We start from the raw sequence: 15650 nt of genomic DNA on the forward strand, positions 1-15650 counted from the left end.
CCTTACCCCCCCCCCCCCCCCCCGTACAGCTTACATTTTAGAGGGGGAGACAGACAATAAATAACATTTATAGTATATCAACTTGTGGTAAGTACTTTGGAGAAACCAGGGAAGGAAGATAAGCAGTTTTAAAATAAACAGTGTGGCCAGGTAAGCCCACTCTGAGAAGCTGGCATTAGAAGGCTCAGGCACTGGGAGGCAGAGGTTTTTTCCTCTGTTTGCTGCCATATTCTAGAGCCTGGAAAAGTGCTTGGCAAATAATAGATGCCAATAATATGTTTTGAAAGAGTGAGTGGATCTGGGGAAGAGTATTTTTAGGCAAAGGGAGCAGCAGTCACAAAGGTTGAGATGAGAGGGTGTCTGGAGTGTGTGAGGAGCAGTGAGGTCCTCCTCTCCCTTGCCGCCTCCAAGCAACTTCATCCAAAGGGTACAGTTGGGGCTTTTGCCAGCTCTTGCTCCGTGTGCTCACCAGGGCCAGCCTTGAAGTGGCCGGGGTTCAAAATGGTGGGAGTGAACCTTTCTTTCTCTCATCGTACATGGCTGTCTGGGGAAGAGCGCTGGCAGAAGGACTGGGCAGGAAGAGGTCCTGGGCTGGAGCTGCTGGGGGCGTGTGATGGACAGGAAGGCCAGCCCGGCTGGAGCGTAAGGAGAGTGGCAGGATGTGATGGGTGGAGTGTAGGTGGATGGCTCCTGTGACTCGCGTTTTATGTGATGCTCTGGCCGCTTGGTGGAAGATGCTCGGGTGTGGGGGCTGGGAATTGGTGACTGGGGGCAGGAAGAGGCTATTGCAGTAGTGCAGGTGAGAGCCGAGGCAGAGGAGAGACGGTGGGAACAGTTGGATTGGGGCTGCATTTGAAGACTAAACAGATAGAATTTCCTCACAGATTGACTATGGGATGTGAGAGAAGTGAGGATAATCACAAAGTTTTAGGGTTGAGCAGCTGGGTACATGGCGGTTCTTTGCTGAGATGCAGAATACTAAGAAAGAAGCAGGCTGGGGCGAGAGTGGGAATCAAGAGTCTGGTTTTGTATGTGTTAAGTTTGGGATGCCTGTTGAATGTCCAAGTAGAAATGTCAAAAAAGCAATTGGTCATACAAGTTCAGGAGAAAGGAAATACATATTTGGGTGCCATCGGCTGCCTGTACTATATAGATAGTACCTGAAGCCATGGGACTGGAGGGAATCATCTAGGGCAGTTTTTCAAAGTGGGTCATGAAATCAACACAGTGGGATTAGTGATTTTAAAATGAAATATAATAGAAAACATTAAGAATATTTTAGTAGTAATGGCCATTGTAAAAATGTTTGCTTTAATGCTGAGATGGAGATTTTGTCACATGAAACTTTTTAAAAATTACTCTTATATAAATACGTAGAGAGAACTGTATGCTAGGTCACAGTATAAAACATGTTTTAATTTAGGTCACAGTTAAAAAGTTTGAAAGCCACTGATGTAGTAAGAGGATGTAGATTGAGAAGAGACCTAAAGACTGTGAGTGATTCCAGGGCCGTTTCAACACGCAAGGGTTGGAGACATGTGCAGGACCAGCAAAGGCCTGAGGGAAGTGGCTAGACAGGCAACAGAAGGACCGAGAGGGTTGTGTCCTGGAAACCACGAAGAGGGGATCAGCTGTGACTGAGCTGCAGACAGGTTGAGGACAACTAGGACCGGGAGTTGGTTGTTGGATCTGACAGCGTGGAAATTATTCATGACCTTACTGAGACATTACCGTGGAGTGGTGGGGAAGCCATGACCACCAGCACAGACAGTTCTTTGAGGGAGTTTTACTGTTAAGGGGAGTTGTGTAAGTTAGTTAGAGGGGATGGGGACAGGAACTGACTTTTATGCTGAGAGGTCTTACGCTGACAGTGGAAGTAGTTCAGGTTGGGGTGGGAGGATCGATGCAGAAGAAAGGGACCAGTGCAGGAAGCGGTGTGGTTGAGCAGGAGAGAGGATGGCGTGGGGACACAGGTGGTTGCTTCAGGCGGAGAAGTGGAGACTGCCGCTCATTGTTACGGAGGGAAGGCAGACGGGCAGGCGCTGACTGACGACAGGAGCTTGTGGAGGAGTGTTGAGGTGGTGAAGAAACTGAGCACCGTGGCCAAGGAAAAATGGTTGAAGGAACGTGTAGATGGCAAATATCTGGAAGGCTGTCATGTGAAAGAGGAACTGATTTTGTTCTGGATACCTCTAAAATTAAATTTTGGAGCACTGGGAGAAAAACTGGGCAGAATGATTTTAGTGTTCTATGTAGAAATTGAATTCTTGAGAAATTAACATTCAAGCTGCTCAAAGGTTGCAAAGACTGCTTCATGAGGTGGAAGGTTGCCTGCACTGGAGCTGGTTGCGTGTCATAGGCAATTGGAAGAGTCAGGTGGGATTAGGTGATCTTTCAGATGCTGCATAGCCTTGCCGCATGTGTATTTTGTGGTTCTATGGCAGTGATGGTAGGCAGACTAGGGAACCGAGAAACCCCAGGTTCTGTTCCAGGTTAATCTCTTATCAGTTGCATGTTGGGCAAGCATTATAAAGCTTTAGCTGCGGGTTCTGTCCCTGGGAGAGGGAGGTAATTAAGATGTTATAGAGTGCTTTTGTGGTACCTTGCATGTTTTCTGAAAGTCCTACAATCATCTTTGTTGGGTATTTATGTCCCTTTGGACTGCTGGAGCCTCAGTGTTCTGCAGTTGCACTGCACAGCCTGCCAGCTAGACAGTGTCCCAAGTCTGCATAAGTGTGCAGGAAAACCTCATTGAGAGTCTGCCGTGTGCCTGGAACTGGGTACAAAGTACTGAGCAAAGAAGACTGGAGCCCAGCCCTGTGGAGAACAGCTTTTGCTGGGAGTTCGCCTTTGGTTGTGTTGTACCGCATCCTCACTGAGGCTTTTCCCCACTCAGAGGCCCTCTCATCGCTCCAAGAGCCTGGATCATAGCTATGCTCTCAGACCAATGGGACAGGAGGGCGTTGGTCTTTTGGTCTCTTTGTGTAACTCCACTCTGCGCTGTTGCTAGTGGTCAGGGTGAGGTTCACCTCCTGTCCTGCCCCGAGCTCTTACGATGTGTGGAGTAGCATCAGGTGGTTAGAAAATGCTTTGTAACGGACTCCTGACAGGTGTTGCTGACGGCTGGGGTGCTAGAGTCTGCTGAAGAATGCGGACAATAAGTGCTGCATTAAGGACTTTCGGGGTTCTAAAGTAGACAGGTCTGGATCCAAAACATGGCTACACTGTTTTCTTTGTGTCCTTAAAACTTCTTTAAGCTGCAGTTTCCCCATCTGCAAAATAGGGGTAATAGACCCTACCTCATGGGGTCATGGTGAAGAAGCCATAAGGTGTGGATCTGGCACGTAGTAACTATTCTGTATCTGTATCATTATTGATGGAAGGCCTTGTATATCTTCCTTGTTTTAACATGAAAGTTTGGCAGGAACTTACTAAAACAGATCTTATTCCTTCAGCCTCCCACCCAGTGCTATTGTCCTACCGTCTAGAACAGACAGAATGCAGAGAAAAAGAGTGAGGATACAACAGAGGGAGCTTTGAAACATTTTTTTCAAAAAACAAAACTATCTGAGCTCTGTTGTTATATAGAGTAACCATTTATTTAGACTTAGTATAACCTTTGTTACTGAGATTTATTTATAAACTGCTAGATAATAATAATACTGCCATTGCTTGGGCCTTGCTATGTGCCTGGCACTGCTGAACATTTTACATTTATTACCTTAATTCCTACAAAACCCTGTGATTCGGTGGGTATTATTTTCATTTCACAGATGAGGAAACTGTAAGATGCCAGACCTTAAGCATTATTCTTTTTGATGTCTTGTTTTTGTGGGTTATTTGGGGCAGGCACTGGCATCAGCATCAGTGTAGGGAAAGTGAAGGAAAATGGTCAGGGCCCCTCAGATGTTCAGAATCTTGCTGAGCATTTGATGTAAATATGCACGTGCACCCAGGATGGCCCGAGAGGCCACTGCCACTGCTGCTTCAGCTGCTACTGCTGCTGTAAGCTGCTACTGCTGAGGACTGAGCTTGTGTCATCTGCCAATGGCTCCCAGGATCTTTCCCAATTACCTAGAGCATGAACCTGCGTGTGAGGGGTCTGTGACCCAGTCTGTACAATGGGTTTGAAGGGTATGTGGGCCCTAGCCCTGACAATCTTAGTGTAACTAAAATAATGAAACATTTTGTTTTAGTTATGAATTGCCTAGCCATACAATTGGCATAGTCACATAACCCCAACCAGACAATTAGCGTAGTTATTGCTGTAGCAGTACAATCAGTGATTGTGTTTATTGCGTACTTGATTCTCATCTGGACATTTTAATGTGTGTTTGGGGCGACAGGACTGCAAAGAAGAGTGTCAGTTCCTGACTCATCTCACTTCTCAGCTGTATAGGTATTCTTGGTTTACATGAAGTAAAAGTTAACAAAGAGTAGAAAGAAAAAGTTAGAGAAGATACAATGACATTAGAGACTTGGAAGAGAACCCAAAAGTCATCTGGTCCAGGCTCTTCTCAGACACCTCTAGAGAGGGACGATCCAAGAATAAAGTGGTCTGAGGATTCATAGTAAAAGTGCTAACAGAACTGTGGCTTTCAGAGGTGGGGGAGGGGAGGGGTTAGCACAAAATTGGCAAAGGGCCACAAAAAGTGATTACATTGTGTAATGTCAAATATACTAATTGTCCTGATTGGAGTGTCACATATTGCACACAAGTATTGATATTCAATGCTGTACCCCACACATTTGTATGATTCAATAAATAATAATAAAGCTCTGGCATATTCTAGAGAAATTCACCTTTTCATGAACCAAAAAAAAAAAAAGAAGTGCTAAATTCTTGCTAGTTACTCTTCTTAGAATATTACTACCTGCCCAGGACAACTGTTGCATTCTTAGATGCCAATTTGGGGAGCACATTAGAAATCTTCTCTGTAACATGTATCTCCTTCACCTGCTTCAACAAGCAGGCCCAGGCTAATGCTTTTCCACAGGACTGGCCCTGTAGGTGTGGAGCTCCTGGGCTCATCTTCCCCTCACTCACTCCACAGAAACAGAGTACATTTCTCCTGCAGGTCAGGCTACAACTACAAAGACCTGGTCCCTGCCCTAAGGAAACTGGCAGTTAGTAGAAGAGAGAGACATTGAATGTCCTTGCAGAATGACAGGTGCAGAAGAGAAGTACTACTGTGTGAATAAAGAGCAGATCTGTAGAAGGGGGCAGGGGGACAGAGGTGGGGATGGGGACTGGTTTCATGTTTCCTCGATGAAAACTCTGAAACATTACTGAAAGAAATTAAAACGTAAATAAATGAGAATACATTCATGTTCATGGATTGAAAGACTTAAGATGTCAGTATTACCCAAAACAACCTACAGAGTCAATGCAATTTCTATCAAAATCCTAATGACATTTTCTTAAAATTCATACAGAATTGCAAGGGACCCAAAATAGCCAAAACAATCTTAAAAAAGAACTAAGCTGGAGGACTCACACATCCTGATAACAAAACTTAAACTGCAAAACTACTGTAATCAAAACAGTGTGGTACTGGCATAAAGACAGGCATATGGATCAGTGGACTAGAATGAAGAGCCAAGAAGTAAACCCTCTCATATGTGGTCAAATGATTTTTGACAAGGTGCCAAGACCACTCAATGAGGAATGGACAGTCTGTTCAGCAAATGGTGCTGGAAAAACTGGATACCCACCAGCAAAAGAATGAAATTGGATACCCCTATCTAACACCATATACAAAAATTAACTCAAAGTAGATCAAAGTCCTAAATGTAAGACCTAAAACTGTGACACTCTTAGAAGAAAACTTAGAGCAAAAGCTTCAGGGCCGGCCCGGTGGCGCACTGGATGGTGCGCCGCTTGGGAAGCGCGGCAGCGCTCCCGCCCGAGGGTTCGGATCCCACATACAGACCGGTTCCCACTCACTGGTTGAGCGAGGCGCGGGAGCAACATCGAGGGTTGCAATCCCGTTGCCGGTCCCTGGTCCGGTACGGGGGCAACACTGAGGGTTGCGATCCGTTGCCAGATATGGAAAAAAGACAAAAGACAAAAAAAAAAAAGCTTCACAGCATTGGATTTAGCAGAGATTTCTTGGATATGACACCAAAGGCACAGGCAACAAAAGAAAAAATAGATTGGACTAGATGAAAATTTTAAAGTTTTGTACATCAAAAGACACTATCAACAGAGTAAAAAGGCGGCCCACAGAGTGGGAGAAAGTATTTGCAAATCATTATCTGATAAGGGACAAATATCCAGAATGTATAGAGAACTCAAAACACTCAACACTGACAACAACAAAAAACCCAAACGGCCCAATTAAAGAATGGAGAAAAGACTTGAATACACATTTCTGCAAAGAAAACATATGAATGGTCAGTAAGTACATGAAAAGATGCTGAACATCACTAAGCATTAGGGAAATGCAAATCAAAGCTACAGTGAGATACCACCATACAGTCATTAGGATGGCTACCATCAAAAAGTGACAGCAACAACAAAATACTGACAAGATAAAGTGTTGGTGAGGATGTGGAGAATTGGAACCCTCATGCACTCCTGGTGGGGATGTAAAATGAATGGAGCAGCCACTGTGCACAACAGTTTGGAGGTTACTCAAAAATAGAACTACCTTATGGTCCAGCAGTCCTGTCTGAGCATATGCCCAAAAGAATTGAAAGCAGTGTGTCGAAGAGATATTTGCACACCCATATTCAGGGCAGCATTATTTACAGCAGCTAAAATGTGGAACCAACTCAAGTGTGCATTGATGCATGGATGAGCACACTGTAGCATATACATGCGATGGAATACTATTCAGCCCTAAAGAAGAAGTGGAAGGCCTGGCCAGCTGGCTCAGTTTGTTAGAGCACAGCCTTATAAGACCATGTTTATAGGTTCAGATCCCTGTACTGCCCAGCCACCAGGAAAAAAAGTAAATTCTGCAATCTTTTACAACGTGGACGAAACTTGAGGACATTATGCTAAGTGAGATAAGCCAGTCACAAAATGGCAAATACTGTATGATTCCACTTATATGAGGTACTTACAGTAGTGAAAATCATAGGGACAGATGTTAGAATGGTGGTTGCCAGGGGCTGGGGGGAGGGGAGAATGGGGATTTATTGTTTAATGGGTATGGAGTTTCGGTTTTACAGCACGAAGAGTTGTAGAGATGGATGACGGTGATGGTTGCACATTACAACTGTAATAACACTGCACTTTACCCTTAAAAATGGTTAAGACAGGAAATTTTGTGTGTATTTTACCACAGTTCTTTTTAAAAATTGGGGGGGGAAAGGAATGCATGAGGAAGACTGCTTTCTTTATTGTATTTTGAGCTTGCTTCGTAGAACCTTATCTAAGAGCGGAGAGAGATAAGGAGCTGAGGAGCAGTAAGAGGCAGAGAGGAATCTCCTTCTCAGGCAGTTGGATTCAGTCAGCCCCTGCCCTCTGAGAGGGCCTTGGTGTCCCTGTCCACAGGTGATAGCAGCCTAGTTGCTTGAGTTGTAGGAAGACAGATCAAGAACTCAAGGCATTTTGGCAATTTTAGTCCTTATTTCTGAGGCAAAGCACAAGGAAATCTCAGTAATCTTAAGAGCATTTTTCATCAAAGTTTCCCCCTAACAACATTCCAAAAGAAACATTCCTATACACCTACTTCCAAGATGTGCTTAGACAAGTCACGCCTCTGACCGAATGCGCTAGGGAAAGGAGCATTTCAAAGATTCCTTTTTAAGATTCAGAGGTTTGCACATCTGCTGGTACATTAATGGTGTAGTGGCTAGGGAGAAAATTAACTAAGCTTGTCTCTGGCCCCATACTCTTGAAGTGTAGTTCTTATTTTGTTGTTTTGTTTCTCTCCTTTTTCTATTTTTAAATGTAATTCTCCTCCCCACCCCCTTCCTCAGACAACCACCTACTTATTCTAAGAGCTAGAGATTGAGTGTTCTCTTAACCAGCCATGAGTCAGTGACAACCTTTTACTATTGTTGTAAATAGAAACATAAGCTCTGTTCCTGCATGTACTCCATGGGCTGTCTCCCCAGCTCTGTCCTCCACAGCCAAGGAATGTGCAGAGCTGCTGAGTCAGCTGTCAGCTGCTGGGACAAAACACGCAGGATGTTGTCGACTGGCAGAAATTGCACAGATGCCCTGGAAACCTGGCCTTGTTTCCCTTCTCTTCCCTCCTAAGGCTCCTCATTTCCTTTCCCCCTTTCTTCTGTACCTTGGCTTTTCAGTCCCCAGGATTTCTGAGATTTCCCGGCCAGGTTTCCTGGTCTCCAGGTTCCTGTGATTATGAATGTTGATTTTCCCAGGATCCTGGGATGAACAGTACCCAGGGGTGGTCCAGGAGAGGCTAAGAGGAGCGTGATGTGGCTTTGACCTTCAGGAATGAGTGAAGTGGGGGCAGTAACAGGATTGTCCCTTCTCCTGTCATTCTTCCCAGCTGTTCTCAGAGTGAATCAGAATGCCGGAAAGTCTCCTGCAAAACGAGGCAGTCCCAGTCCAGCAGAGCTACAGAATAGTGCTGCAGCTCCATAGAGTTGTCTTCCTGCCATAGTCATTTGGCTTGCAAAGCAGGAAAAGTGAGGCAGCCCAAGGGAATTAATATTGTGTAGTCTTACCTTGGGTGCCTGTTGCATTGTTCCAGGAACCAATCGACCTCTGTTTATCTGTCATCATTAGTGTTCTACAGGTCAAATCCCTTTGACAGGGCACTGACTACTTGCCTGTCGCTTGGAAGCAGACACTCTGCAGCTCTCTGGGAGCTGTGGCTGAAACTTGTTAATTTGAAAGTGTTTTACACTAACAGAAGGATTGGGGGGAGTTGCTCACAATGGTCTTCGTCTGTGGTGGGATTCCATTTGGAAATCTTCTGTGGTAGTTAGCAGCTCTTTGGAAGTGATTATTTATTTCAGATGAAGTGGCCTACAACCAACCAAGGGGCTGTTACAAGCTCACACAGCAGAACTCTTCTTTGGAAATAAGTGCCCAAGTCTCTCTTTTAGGGGAGGTGTGAGCACAATGCGGGTGTTATAACAGGAAAAGCTCTTAGAAATGTGTTGCAGAATTGTTAATTTGTTGGTTTCAGCAAGAACATCATGGCTGTGAAGACTGAATCCTGGCAAGGAGTGGAAGGTGGCTGCTATTAAGGAACAAAAAAAAATCATTTTCTGCCTTGACTTTAGGTAGACATGGTTCAGACCAGGCATATTCAAAGCTTGCCAAACACTGTGACTCTGGTGGAGTTAAGACTGATTGTGAACACAGAAGGGTGTGTGGGGCCAGGATTGCACAATGCTGTCTGCTTGCCAGCAAGCCCAACGAGCTGCAGAAACCCCCACAAAGCAGCAGGAGGCCATGAAGGCCCCTGAGGCAGCAGGTACTCTGGGATTTTGTTTCTAGGCATTGGCTGTTACCTGTCACCCTTTCTTCTGTCTCTAGATAAGCACATCTAGTTTTTTCCACCCCTACAAGCCATCTTTGGACTATCAACCATTTCTAAGATAAGCCTTGGCTTGTAAGAAAAAGAATGGACTGTTCTTAGGAACTTTAAAATATTTAAAAATACTTTTCTTGCTTCTTGCTTCTAACAAGAATAAACCTTTATTTAGGGGAAACTGAGGGTTCTAGTTAATTTCTTTTCTTGCTGGACTCTTGGCCATGTGGATGTTAGGAAAAGCCGTGTTTATCAGCAGTGTAGTTTTTCATATCCAGAGCCAGGAGTGGTTGTTGAGTATATGATATATTTGAGGCGAGAGGCCAAGTCAGTGTGTTTCAGGTAGAGAAAGATCATCTTCGACTTGTTCTCCATGGTACATGCAGTGTTGTGTCTGTTGACATGGAAAACATAAGGGCAGTTCCTTGTATTTAGTTGTTACTTTCCCTCGTGAAACTTAAGACACATCTCTAGTTGGCTTGGTATAATCTTATGATATCATGGTGAGGTGTGGGGAGAAGCAGAATGTTATTTCTACTTCACAAAGGGGGATTCTGTTGCTCAGTGACTTACCCAAAGTAAGAGCTTCAAGATAGAACACTGGATCTCTTCCGTGTGCTTCTGGAACTTGGTGTCTGTCTTCCAGATTTCATCAGCACCTGCAGCTTGGTGGCTCCCACTATGCTTGGGTTGGTTCACTAATTTCTTGCTTCTACACCCTCGTGAATACTGTGCGGCAGTAACTCCCTTCCTCCATCTCCCCCCATCCCCAAGAGTAAGTCCTCTTGGAGCAAAGTCTCAGTCTGATCATGTTTGTCACCTAGTGGTAAATTGGTGATATGCCCATTATGCACCTTTCTGACCAGAGCATCAGCACTGTGACCCTAAGGATTTTCTCAGCACTAGACACAGATAACTTCAGAATTGGAAGAGAGTTTTGGAGATCATCAATCAAATCTCCACATCTTACACAAGGAAAAACTAAGGCCTCAGCAGCAGGTGTCTGGAATGTGTGGACTTAGCCGTGACAGCCCTTGTCACATTGCCCGATCCTCCTCCTCTGTTCCTCCTGTGGCTTAGTTGTGGTCTTGGCCCTTCACCTCCTGTCCCCCAATAATTGTTCTAGTTTGTGATGATAAATAAAATGTGGTACAAAAATGATGAAAGACCCAGGGGGTGAGTGGATAAGGAAGCTCACGAGGTGCCGTCTCCCGTCTTTGTACCTCTGCTCAGCATTACATGCAGGATGGTAGGGGTGTGGGTACTTTTGGTAAGTGTATAGACATCATCATTGTCATTGTCAAATATGATCACGGGTGAAATGGAATGGCTGTGAAATCTCCCACCCTGCCATGTGCCATGTGCAGTGCCGGGACTTTCTGAGTCCTTTAAATCCTACTGACTTTGTCACTTCTGAACCGTCTGCTTCTTAGACTTCTATGACACTGCCCTTTGGTTCTCGTCAGACCTCTCTACTGTTCCTCATAATCTTTCTCTGCCAGCGCCTTACAGGTTGGTGCTTCCCAGATCTCATCCAGAGCCCACAGCTCTTCTCTCCCCATGGACTGTCCTTGCATGATCTTACCTGCTTTCAAAGGTTCAATCACCACCTGTATGCTAATGACTTCTAAGTCTGGTCTGCCTCCCCAGCTACTCCTCTGAACTTCAGATTCATACCCAACTGCCTAGTGAGCACCTCCTCTTAGGGAGCTCAAGCATAAGAGGTCAAAAAGGGAGCTCACCACCCCACCCTCACAAATGAGTGCTTCTATTTTTAATCCATTGGCCTAAGCTGGAAACCATTCTTGACTCTTTGATCTGTATGAGTCACTCATACACGTCCTACACTTCTTCCCTCCCTGGCTAACACTCATTTATCCCGAAAGACTTGGCTGCCACATCTTGGAGGTTCATCATCAGTGAGGACCCCACCTCCCTGTGACTTAGGTACTCTTCTTCTGGGGACCCAAATCCCTGTGCCTCTCTCTCTGATGGCACTTAGTATGCACACTGTAATATTCTGCCTCTGCATGTGTCTGTCTCGTGCATTAGACTGTAAAACCCCTGAGAGCAAGAACTGTCTCACTCATCTCCTATCCCCAGGTCTTGGGTAGCTCCTGGAGTGCTGCAGTTGTGTAGTGCAGGTTTGTTGAATGAATGAGTGTTAACTCTCGGGAACTCTATTTTGAAAAACAATGTATCTCCTGGAAAATGTTTATAGGTACAGAAATGCTAACCATTCCTTTTTCTTTCTTTCCTTTTTTTAGATTAACGTGACGGTGTCAGGTGGATCGACAGCCATCTCACTGCCCCTCTGTAGGGGGTTGCTGAGAGTGCAGAGGCATGGAGGAGAGTAAGCATGAGGCAGTGAACCAAGCTCATTTCCTCTTTGACCGGTTTGTCCAGGCCACCACCTGCAAGGGAACCCTCAGGGCCTTCCAAGAGCTCTGTGACCACCTGGAACTGAAGCCGAAGGACTACCGTTCTTTCTATCACAAGCTGAAGTCCAAGCTTAACTACTGGAAAGCCAAAGCCCTCTGGGCAAAGTTAGACAAGCGTGGCAGTCACAAAGACTTCAAAAAGGGAAAAGCATGCACTAACACCAAGGTGAGGGTCTGACTGCTCTTCCGCCCTGGGGTCAGTGAAGTGAGGATTTAGCCACATGCCAAAGAGAAGGATTAAGTAGAGGTGGATTGGGTGAGAACCAGGCAGAGCCTAGCCACAACCCAGCCTAAGAGTCAAGTTCACACCTTGTTGAAACTTTGTGGATCTATTACCTCTGTTGATTTGACTATTCCACGTGCCAGACCTTATTCTAAGCCTATTTCATGTATTTACAAATTGAACACTCAAAGTTTAACTATTTAAGAACAACCCTGAAGTCAAGGGCACAGGAATATTTAGTGGTGCTGAAGCTCCGTTCTGTGTGAGCAGGGAGCAGCCCGGCCCCATTCACATACTGTCTGAATGTGGCTTTTTGTGGCTATTGGCTTGTCATCTTTACAAAGTTATCATTCCATACTCAGTTACCAGTAAGGTATAGTATTTGCCAACTTGGGGATTTGCCACAAGCTTTAGATCTTTTCCCATCCATATTCCAAAGATCTGTTTTGATTCATAAGCAAGGACCTTGTGAACTGAAGTATTTCCATTGCTTTCTTTACAATGTAGAGAAATAGGGTTTCCATGAAGCAGGTGGGGCTGGGCAAAATCCTGAGGTGTGCCCTCACCTGTGGAGAAGGAAGGACAGGTTTTCTGCTTCCCTCCTTATAAGAAAAGATAACAGGGACACAAATGTGCCGATGATTTCACTGCTAAATTATGTCCTTTCACAAGCTTAAATTTGCCCTCTGTGGATACCTAGAAGCCCACATCCATTGGATTTGCATTTGGGTAGATATTCCTCAACATAATTCAAGTGATTTGGAGGAAAGACTTCTTTGAGTGAGTATTGGGGGTTTAAAATAAGACTAAAAGGGAAGCGAAAGAAAAAACATTTCGTGTCTTCCTCTGTACATACCATGCAACCTAGTTAAGTGTCCAGTCTCACCCTGAGTATTTCTCTACAGTGTGGATTTTTAAGATAATTTTACTGATTTTTAGTCTAGAAATGGTGATCTTAGAACTCTTTTTTGCACATAAAACTTTGGCTTTTGAAAGTTGTCTCCTGAGAATAATTTGAGTGGTAGACCATTCCAGGACTCTTAAGATTGCCTGGACTATGAATTTAATAATCTGTGTCTCCTTGCACACATGTCTTCTTGACTTACAAACCTTCCAAAAGGTCCTCTTTGTTGATGAAAGATGAGATGTGGTTTTTCACATGGTTTGTTGAAATTATGACCCATTTAAATATGTTGCAGGTCTGTGGGACTTACAGGCTGACCCAGGTGAACATGTGCTGGGTTTATGTCTGCCACTGACAATTCAGTGGCTTCTCTACAGCAATCATTAGCTCTTCTCTCAAGCAATTGCACGTCCTCTGCTATGACCCAGATGGGTCTAAAGGTTTCTTGGTAGTAGAGAGGATAGCCCTATTTGGAGGCTTTAGGGAGTGATGGTTATGAGATCATGAAACTTCTCTAGAAATGTTTCTTAAGAGTTGCTGCCTTTGACCTGAAAGCCCCTATGTTTTTCAGTGTCTCATCATTGGAGCTGGCCCCTGTGGTCTCCGCACAGCCATTGACTTATCCTTATTGGGAGCCAAGGTGGTTGTTATTGAAAAACGAGATGCCTTCTCCCGCAACAATGTCTTGCATCTCTGGCCATTCACCATACATGATCTGCGAGGTCTGGGTGCCAAGAAGTTCTATGGCAAGTTCTGTGCTGGAGCCATTGACCATATCAGTAAGTAAAACCAATTCTCCTGTAGGATTCCACCCCTACCCTCCACCCACTTGTTCAGTAGGAAGAGACAGGTAGGTTATCCGAGGAATTCGTACTCTACAGCCCAGTTTGTTCTGATCTCATTGGTATCTACCTTGTAGCAAGCATACTCCACTCCGTGCAGTGGTTCTTTAATCTAGGACTCTTAACTACAAGTGTATTTCCTGTGAAATGGTGAGTTTGGTGTAAGGATTTCTAAGTTAGGTCTTGGACTCTTACTAAGCACTTGCAGTGTGGGGGCTAGGCACTGGGGGCCAGGCATTGGGAAACAAATGACCAATCTGGGCCTCCACCCTCTGGCAGGTCCTAGTCCAGTGGAAAAACAACATAGGCGTGTGGTTCTCTGTAACATGACCTGGTATATGCCCTACTAATGTAAAAGCGAAGTGCTGTGGGCACACAGTCCTGGGAAAACCATACATACAGAAGAGGCACAGTCCTAGCTTGGTCACGAATGGCAAGTGGATAATGGGATTCCTTTGGTTGGGTGATTCTGATGAGGCCTACAGCCAGAACAGCTCTTGCTATACTCTTGTCAATTCCAAGTTCAAAAGCCTGTGCTTTTCTGAGATTTTGTAGGAAAAATACAAGTCAGCACAGTGACTGTGTTTTTGTGACTGTAAGTGGCCTATCTAAAAAGCAATTCAGAACAGACAGTGTCTGCATTATGAAGTTGAAGTCTTTTTTATTGATTACCACTAATGATTCCAGGGAAGCTTTATCAGGGAACCTTTGTTCTGAGCTTCTCCAGATGTGTCCTGTGAATACATTCAACCACTGAGCCTCTTGCTATTTTGAAGCAGTTGTGCCGATTTATCAAACACTAGCCAACAGCTGCCATGTTCCATTGGCAGAGGAAGCACTGTGCCCGTTGTCAGGCTGTAATTGCAGAGCATCTTGGAACCCATAGTTGTCTGCAAAAATAAAATGTGTGCTAGCACGGATTTAATGAGTCTTTGGGAGTGTGACTCAGAAGGGTGGTGGTTGTGGTAAGCTGGGAAAAATAACCAGGATGACTTAGAGGAGGACTTGCATGTGCTCCCAGCAAATTAGTCATGGGCTGCAGGTGAGTTTACTTGTAAGCAAAGACCAAAGGTCATTAATTCAGGGGATTCATCTGCCTTCTGTGTGGCAGGATTTATCTTGGGCCTAAGAGGTTTTAGATCAGGGACTACATTTTTGTCTCTGTATACCTGGTGTTGCTGTCATGTCTGGCACCTAATGGGTACTCATCAGATAAACAGATAAATTTCACCTTGACAATAAGCAAGATTTTTACAATCATTGTAGACCTCAGTTTCTGCAACTCTAGACCAGTGGTAGGAGGGGAAGGGTGAGAGGATAAGGTTGGATTGTGATTTCTCTTGCTCACCTTATGAGACTATGTGAAGATCAGTGAGGTGATGGGGTGAGAGATGCTGTGGGCATCTCAGGAAGTGGTGCGGCAGCTTTGCATCAAACTGTGGACAGCACAACCCGTGGCTGCTCACATTTTATCTCCTGTTGTAAGTTCCATGTCCTAGACTGTATAGGGGGCAGGCGGAAAAGAGAGTCTCCTGTTGGCCACAATTCTGTGTTTTTCTCAGAGCTTTTGATTGTGTAGAAAACCTAACCGGGGCCGACCCCGTGGCGCACTCGAGAGAGTGCAGCGCTGGGAGCGCAGCGACGCTCCCGCCGCGGGTTCGGATCCTATATAGGAGTGGCCGTGCGCTCACTGGCTGATCGCGGTGCGGGTGACACCATACCAGGGGTTGTGATCCCCTTACCGGTCACAAAAAAGACAAAAAAAAAAAAAAAAAA

General features: G+C 45.0%; 1 protein-coding gene across 2 annotated transcripts in view; it reads left to right on the plus strand.

Annotated features, from left to right (window-relative positions):
• The window catches only part of MICAL3 (microtubule associated monooxygenase, calponin and LIM domain containing 3), a 200002-nt gene that overhangs the window by 79849 nt on the left and 104503 nt on the right, over positions 1-15650 (plus strand). For both annotated transcript variants that reach the window (XM_008578162.1, XM_008578154.1), the window contains exons 2-3: positions 11732-12071; positions 13604-13811. In XM_008578162.1, coding sequence (XP_008576384.1) covers positions 11808-12071; positions 13604-13811 — 472 coding nt within the window. In that variant the 5' untranslated portion in view covers positions 11732-11807. The remainder of the gene's footprint in view (positions 1-11731; positions 12072-13603; positions 13812-15650) is intronic.

Source organism: Galeopterus variegatus, unplaced genomic scaffold, assembly GCF_000696425.1.
Source record: "Galeopterus variegatus unplaced genomic scaffold, G_variegatus-3.0.2 Scaffold73, whole genome shotgun sequence".
NCBI classification, from domain to species: Eukaryota; Metazoa; Chordata; class Mammalia; order Dermoptera; family Cynocephalidae; genus Galeopterus; species Galeopterus variegatus.